The following is an 8,229-nucleotide window of genomic DNA, read 5'->3' on the forward strand; positions in this document are numbered from 1 at the left end:
TCCGAGGGCCCCTCACAGGTCATTGGGGACGCCGCACTTCTAGTTTCTGTACCACTTTTTTTTTTTTTTACTGAAATCAGCTCCAAACAACTGAGTCAGCGTTTTAGCAAGAGATAGAAAAAAAAATCATAAATCATGTTTTTCATATTCAGTGCAAGCCTTATGTAGCCTTTTTCCATTTGAACGCAGTAAAAACACCATAATCATCTTTCTTTTATCAATTAATCAATCAATAAATCAATCAAATTGTATTTATTATATTATTTTTGTTTTATCTGTGTTAGCAAAATGACCCCTTTAAGGGTTTTTAGCTTCCTGGTTGGACAAAACAAGACATTTAATTATGTTAATTTGGGATTTGGATCATCGTTATAGGCATTTTTTCTGCTATTTTTTAACAATTTAGACTTTAAACAGGTAAATATCAATAAATCAATCAGACTTTATTTGTATAGCACTTCTCATACATGGTAAAGTAACACAAAGTGCTTTAAAAAGACTCAATAAAACTTAACTATCTATCTTAACTCGTGAATCTGCAGTGAGGAAACATCAGAGGTAGGTTAAATAAATGTAAACATTAAGAATACCCAAATAATATAAAAGATTAATAAAATATAAAGAAATTAATAATAAAATAAAGTCACTATAATAAATAATAAAGTGGGTAAAACCAGAAATGTTAGGAGGGGTATTAAAAAGGGGAAAAAATAGGAAGAAAATAAAACAACCAAGAGTCAGCGTGAGGAAGTAAAACCAAACATAGAAATCAGGAAATAAAATAGAATAAAAGAATAATCCCAATTTGCTGAAGTGAACAGAATATACACAAATGTGTTTAAACATAATGAATCTGTTTATTGGTCACTTATGCAAGCATATAAAGAAAGTGTGTTGGTGTTTGCTCCCAAAAACACAACACAGAATCATAAAAATAAAGCAAGAGTAAGATAATGATAATAATAAAGAAATAAACACAGTACTAAAATTAAAAAATGTAAAATTGTATTGACAGAATAGAGAAATAATAGCTTTAAAATGGGATGAACCAAGAAATTACTAATGCAAAAATCTAATGTAATGACTTTGAAATGGTATGAAGTTGCTAGGTTACCATTAATAATCACATATTACAGGTGTTTTTGTGATTTTTAGCTCATTAAGCTGCATAATATCAGCTATTAGGATATTTTTATGCACATTTTTATACATATAAAAGTGTTGTGGGATAACTTTGACCTGTATTTAATCTAAGAGCATCAAAAAAATCACCATTTAGATTGTTAATTGAAATCATGATGGCTCCTATTTATTATTATTCTTCTATTTTAGGACAACATAGAAATGTAATAAAGTGTGATTGTGAATGTTTTTTCCTACATAAACAAACGGTGAACAACTTAAAGATATACTCACAATATAATCAGCCTTTTATTAATGACTGATGAGATATTTATGAATGAAAAAGAAAGATATTTGCGGTTCAGAAATGTAGTAATTATGAAGTTATACTGTGACAGCTCTGAGTGTTTATATTATGTAAGTGTTAAAATAAAGGAAGCAGCAGAAGGAGCTTAAAGATTTAACCATAACTTCTTTTTTATAACCGTCACAGTTGCTTGTCTTAACTCATTTCTGTGATCTCTAGGTTTCCTCAATCACACTCAGAAAACCTCTTTTTAAAACAAGCAGACACATTTCCTGTGTAATTTGGGAGCTGAGGGAGGGAGGGAGGGGGGGGGGGCATATGTGACCTCAAAGTTTTTAAAGGAGGGAAAACTGGAAAGACGTTAATGGTCTGGTGTTTTGACAGCTGCCCGCTGCTCCTTACATAACTCCCACCTATGGATGTGTAGAGACTCTTTTAAAATGCAACTTCAAGGCATTAATTATGCTCGTTTCACCCGCTGAGTGCTGAGAAACTATCACATTTACCTGCCTGGAGTCATTTTAATCAAGAGAAGTCATTAATGAATTATACATTTTGCTCACAGGCAGCAATTTAAAGTCGGAAACAGAGAGACTGTGGTGGTTTGACCTCAGTCTGACTGTTTCCAAATTTCAGCTCAAACAAAAGAAAGCAGAAGTTCATCAAGTGTATTACTGAGGAACATATAAAATACTGTTACATTTGGACATTTTCTCAGTAAATATCTTTATCTACGTTGTTTAAAATTCATGTTGTGTTTCTTTAAATAACTAAACTACAAATTAATGGCAGAAATTAGACTAACGATGGGCCGCCACACTCTATATAATTTAATAGGAAATGCTGAGAAAGGTTGTAACAGTATTGATTTATCTTCCATTTTCTGTACATTTCGGCTCCTAGTGGGTGTTCGGACCCTGCTGCTTACATTTGCCCCCATTCGAAGCCCCCAAAGCGGGAAAAAAACCACCCTCAAAAGCTAATCCTGTGAAATATGTGTGCTGTAAAGAGCTGGTTCTTTGAGGGAGGGGGGGGGGGGGGGGGGGGGTTGTTGGAGGAGGGTTAGGGGGGTATACATGAGATTCTCTTTATGGTGAAAACAAATGGGGACTTTTATTTTCTTTCCTCCATCAGAAATCTTTGTTTTGGGCGACTGAGCTGCTCCAAATATCTGCTGGGAACTACGGAGAAGAACATGCTCTGCTGCTGGAATCTCCTCACCTGCTCCCGTAAGACACACATTCATTCACATTAGCAGCTGCGTGCATTTTTGTTTTAAAAGTATATTTGACTAACAATACTCCTTTTATTTCTCTTTTCTTCTGTCTGCAGTGGAGTGGAGCACCTCCATGGACGTCAGCCTGCTGCTGACCGACCCCGTCTCTGAGAACATGGCCGCCTTCTGCTACCAGGACGGATGCACAGACTGTAAGATTTAAACTCAGGGCAGCTCAAATATTAGTTTTAACATCCACAAATAGGAATTAAACCTCTTTAAAGTTGCAGGAAACTTAATTTAGAGTCACATTTATTCAATATCTACATGTAGGAATACTCTACAAAGCATTTAAGGGTGCAGAAAACATCAAATTACAATAAAAAATGCCCATTATTATATAACTTTTAACATTTAAATAACACTTTACTCCATATAAAGCTATGAATAACTCATTACAAATCTGTCTCTTGATCTGTGGTGCAGTTGTGGCCTCAGGGCAAGAACTGAAAGTCACGTTTTCACACAAAATGAAAGAGGAAGTTAACATAGAAACAGTAAAACAACATGTAATGACTGTATTATATATTATTCATATCATTAATGTCATTAATCTGCTTTTGACGATTATATTTGTTCAAGTCTAGCAGCTCAAATCAAGATTAATCTGAATGAATCAATCTTTTCATAACTTTTTCTTTCTTAATTTTTGGTGTGTTTTCTCTTCTTCTTTCCTTTTATTTTATTTTCAGTGTTTGTCTTTAAGCCCAGCGAGCCTCGGCCGCTGTTTTCCCACAAGGCCGTGTGTTCAGGGAAGGTGACTCGGGCCGTCTTTGCCCCGAGGGAGGAGATGCTGGAGAGCTGCGAGGAGAGCTGCCAGTGGTTGAACCACTCCCAGCTCTATTTCATCACTCAGTACATGGTAAACATGTTTAAAAGGGACATATGACTTTATGATACTGGGATTATGTTGGATGTTAAACATGCTCAAAACTCCAAAACATGCTCTGCCCCTTTATTGTAGATTTACAGTGATTGGTCCAAAGGTGGCGTTACACTTCACATGTTTTACAAGGGTTTTATATTTGTTACTGATTGGCCGAGTGAGGAAAAAAAAGAAACAAGAGATTCCTTTGTCCTGTATTGTCTTCTTCCACTCAAAAAAACTAAACATGTTTGTCTTGTTGTTGCTTCAGTTGGATGTTTGAGCTTCACTCTTCAGGATGATGAATGTTACAGTTTGACACTTACATTCATTTGCTGAAGGTGGAGAGTTCTCTGAGTTCATTGAAAAGGCAGATTTTAAGGTGGAGCAGGATTTGTCAGGTGTCCAAATGAAAACTGAAACAGGTTTTGCTTACAGTAATCATTCCTCCTGTTTATACTGACTATCAAACGATCCGTCCCTCTCCTAATGAACATCCACAGCCCTCCTTCAGGGGAAAAAGTGTATTTAAAAGTTCATCAAAATTGTGAAACTCTCCTTTAATGAAAACATCTGTACTCCCAAGAAGTGATGATATAGGGCAATTTTCAAAAATCTGAGTTACAAAGTGCTTCAAAGTAAGCAAGTAAAACAGACAAGCTATATTTAAATGAGATAAAAGCAATTGAAGGAAAATTGAAACTCAAATAAAATCAGTAAAAGAGGAATGAGTGAATTCAGCAAAAAACAAACAAACTCTGGAGTCTGTTTTATGTCTGCTGAGCTGTGACATGACGATGTGACAGTATGATGTAATAATGTAATCATAGTTTACATACTGTTATAAATGCAGAGTTCATACAGGGTCACAGCTCCTCTATTACCTTCTGCTTCTCTTCTTTTAGAGCCCTGTAAGCAAAAATGTACAAAACGCACCCTGTAGCTCCCAATGCAGGTAGAGCTAATGGGATATGAAGAGTAATGGTAATCTCCCAATGCAGGTAGAGCTAATGGGATATGAAGAGTATAGGTAATCCCCCAATGCAGGTATAGTTTAATGGGATATCAAGAGTATAGGCAATCCCCCAATGCAGGTATAGTTTAATGGGATATTGAGTATATGTGATCTCCCAATGCAGGTATAGTTTACCTGCATTGAGATTTTACAGTGTGCAGACTTTTTTCTGCCTTTTATCTTTGTGTTGAAATTCAGTGTGGTCCAAAAGTCTAAAACTACTGGTCAAGATATGTCAGTATGGGGTTTGTCCACCTTCTCTTGTGCTTTAATGAAAGCATGCGGTCGAGCTGGTGAAACCTGATGACCCGCGTCATCCCAGCAGGACCTGACTTTGTTCCAGACAGATTCTTGTGATCCTTCTCCTGGCAGATAGCTGATTGGAGTCTTGTGTGTTCTTTATTTAGTCAAATTCATAATCTGTGATGTTTCTTTTTTATCTTTCTTTTAGGGGAACTATAAGCTTTGATGTATTGATCCTCTGATGTTCTGATCTGACTGATTAGACTTCCTTTAAAAAGCTTTTAGTCTAAGCTGTGATCTGATGTTTGAGAAAGCCCCTCTTTGCTTCACATAAAACTGACTTCTGACACTTTAACTCAGATCTGATGCCATGTTTTAACACTGTCACACTCTCCTTTTGTTAATTTAAGCAATGATCTGCTGGAAACATGAACAGAGTCATAATTTAACCAGGTTTAATGATGTGAACGAGCCTCTGATGAGAAGATCAAACCCATCTGACCTTTAGTATAAAGGACTTAAGTTGGTAAATGCCACAAATTAAACCTAGAAATGGTGCCAAATCGTACACATCTCTTCTTGATTTTACATCATTTGATAAGTTCTTTTGCTTTTAAATGTTTCGGAATCTTCAAACTATCTAATTATATCCAGGTTTGCATGAAAATACTAAAGATTTTCACTGTGGTCTCAGACTTTTGGACCCCTCTGTGTTACTCTGCTGCCCCTCAGGGACAAATAAAGTGATAATAAACTGATTGATCCATTGATTGATTGTAAAAAGGACTTTACTCCATTGTTTGTAGATTGTGTGTGTGTGTGTGTGCTGCTGTTGTTGTTGTTGTTGTTGTGATCTTCTGACTGATTTAAACTCTACTGTTTTAGGACCTCCTGACGTTCACCACCAAGGCGGAGGAGGAGCGGCTGATGGCGTCCAGCAAACAGGTACGACACAACATAGAAACGAGCTTCACATATAATAATTAATAGTTTAAAAACTGGAGGCTGGACAGATGCCTGTTTTCAGTCATCACTTTTTCTTCTAAATTTAAAACAGGCTGATGGAGAAGATTCAGTTTAATTGACTTGGCTAAAATACAGGAAGTGTGGTTGCATTGCACTCTGGTTTTTAAGTGCTTGTTCTCTTTTAATCGAGCCGAGGGAACACAAAGTGTCTGCATGTCTCTCCCATCAAATAAAAACATCACTGCTGAAGATTTAACCTCCGTCAAAGCTCTTTAAACTGTTATTAATGTGAGACGTGACCCTGTTTTATGATCTATATATAAACTTACAATGGGCCTTTTGTTATTCGTCAATTTAATATAACTTTTATGTAGACGACACACAGCTGTTCTTAAAGGACTGTTTGGACTTAATTAAAAGCTGGACGTCTCAAAACTTCTTTGATTATAAATGAGGATAAAACAGAACTTATAAAACTCTGCAGCAGAGTAAAGAAGAGTTTAGATTTCTCTCCTCTCTGTAACTTTAGATTACTTTTTAACATCCTTGTTTATTTAGTCCAGGTAGGAATCATGTAATGTACCTTACTATTGACACTGTCATGCAGCCTACCAAAAATTAGCTTTTACATTCCCTCACTTTTTCAAAATTATGTTTTTTTGTTTTGTAGTTTTTATTATTTCTTGCAAACATTGCCTTTTTTTTATATGATTTTTATAATATTTTTGTATTTTATTTTATAGCTCGTGGTCGACGACAGCGTTGCCATGACGCCGTTCTACCTGTTGCTGGGGAAACACAGACAACAACAAGAGCAAAATCAAGACTCGCTGAGCGTCCTGTCTGCTGAGAGAGAGCGTCTCCCTCAGGGCTCCGTCGCCATCAAGGAGGTCAGTACTTTGACTCTTCATGGATTATGTCCACTTTGTGCTTATAACCTGGTTTATTGATCGTATATTGGTAGTTTTTTGCTGTTATTTAAACTTTTTTATGTGTTTCTGACAGCTCCTGCAGACGCCGGCTCACGTCCTGCCTTCCACCTCTTTCCTCTGCTCCATGTTCGTTCAGTCTCTGCTCATCTCAGTCACAGACGACAGGTCAGTTTCTCTCTAAAGCTTCAGAAATTCAACACGTTACCTCATTTAATATCTCGATATCTGTAGTAGTATGGACAGTGGATAATGTGTGCAGCCACAGTGGTTATTTATTCCCTTTTATTAAGTGGTTTTATTTGGAGGGGATTGTTTAATATTTTTGGTGCTTTACTAACTTCAGATAGATAGATAGAAACTTTATTGATCCCCGAGGGGTTTTATTTTTCCATCACTGAGGGTCTGATAGTGTGAGTTGACAAAATGCTGCAGGAATTCAGCCTCTCACATGACTCGGCAACTTGATGCTAAAAATGGTGCATGTGGGAAAATATGGAGCTTCTTGTTTATCTCCAAAAATATGCCAACTCACACTTTAAACTAAACTTTTTTCTTCTTTTTTTTTTCCATATGTGTGCTGCCGTGGGCCATCCAGGGAGGAAAAACAACACGCAGAGGAGGAAATGGAGAGCGAGAGAGAGGAAGAGGATTCAGAGGAGGAAATGGAGTCCTCGAGACCGAAGCAGGCATCGTCAGCGGGAGACCGGGCGGCGGCAGCAGAGTCGTCTGAAGCTCCGCCTCTGACAAAAGCTCAGGCCAGAGAGCTGAGGAGGGTGAAGAAACTCGACCACAGCTGGCTCAGCAGCGTCCTGGACTGCTAACCATGACTGTGTACAAAAGACAGACACTTTGCAGGGATACAGCGACCATTATGACCATTCACCACAGATTTATTCCCTTTTTTAATGTTTTATTGTGGATGTCATTTGGACTTTTTTGGATTAGAAAACAAAAAAAACAATGTGTCAGCAAATCGGTTCAAATATATCAACTATAATTAAATATTTGATAGTAAAAGTCTTTCACACCAGTATTGTTTTGTTCATGTGGACAAATCTGTATCAATGTGAATTAAAACATTACATTTTTCTCTGTAAAACTGCTTTGTTACATGAGGAAAGTGTTGTGAGCTGCAGTTGTTGTTTTTTTAAAGTCTTGAAACCACAAACTAGACTCCTGCTTTATGTTTCAAGCTTGTTCTCTTGTTGTAAATCTCCTCCAAACTCCACAGCTGTCTTGTAGACTTTTTGCAGGTTGTTTTCTCCAGAATTTGGATTCATTCCTGTTACAGTCTGTCTCCACGGCCTCCCAGAGCAAGTTCAACTTGTCTGGCTCTTTATTTTTTTAGGTTACCACGCTGACCTCATTTTAGGCTCAATGTATAACCTGAAAAACCTGTATTAGGAAGCTGGTTAGCAGGCAACTCTGTGAACCCTATTCCAGGTGCAAACATAATGATCCCACCCAGTGCAGAGGTGTGGCTTATTTACATGTATTTAATAG

At 37.1% G+C, this 8,229-nt stretch overlaps 1 protein-coding gene across 1 annotated transcript in view; it reads left to right on the top strand.

The window, feature by feature from the left end:
• wdr75 (WD repeat domain 75) overlaps positions 1–7,985 on the top strand; it is a 29,136-nt gene extending 21,151 nt beyond the window's left edge. The window contains exons 15-21 of the mRNA XM_062432460.1: positions 2,564–2,658; positions 2,762–2,857; positions 3,398–3,567; positions 5,714–5,773; positions 6,538–6,684; positions 6,800–6,891; positions 7,322–7,985. Of these exons, the coding sequence (XP_062288444.1) occupies positions 2,564–2,658; positions 2,762–2,857; positions 3,398–3,567; positions 5,714–5,773; positions 6,538–6,684; positions 6,800–6,891; positions 7,322–7,547 (886 nt within the window). The 3' untranslated portion in view covers positions 7,548–7,985. The remainder of the gene's footprint in view (positions 1–2,563; positions 2,659–2,761; positions 2,858–3,397; positions 3,568–5,713; positions 5,774–6,537; positions 6,685–6,799; positions 6,892–7,321) is intronic.
• The last annotated feature ends 244 nt before the right edge of the window (positions 7,986–8,229 follow it).

The sequence above is a fragment of the Scomber scombrus genome, chromosome 13, assembly GCF_963691925.1.
Source record: "Scomber scombrus chromosome 13, fScoSco1.1, whole genome shotgun sequence".
NCBI lineage: Eukaryota > Metazoa > Chordata > Actinopteri > Scombriformes > Scombridae > Scomber > Scomber scombrus.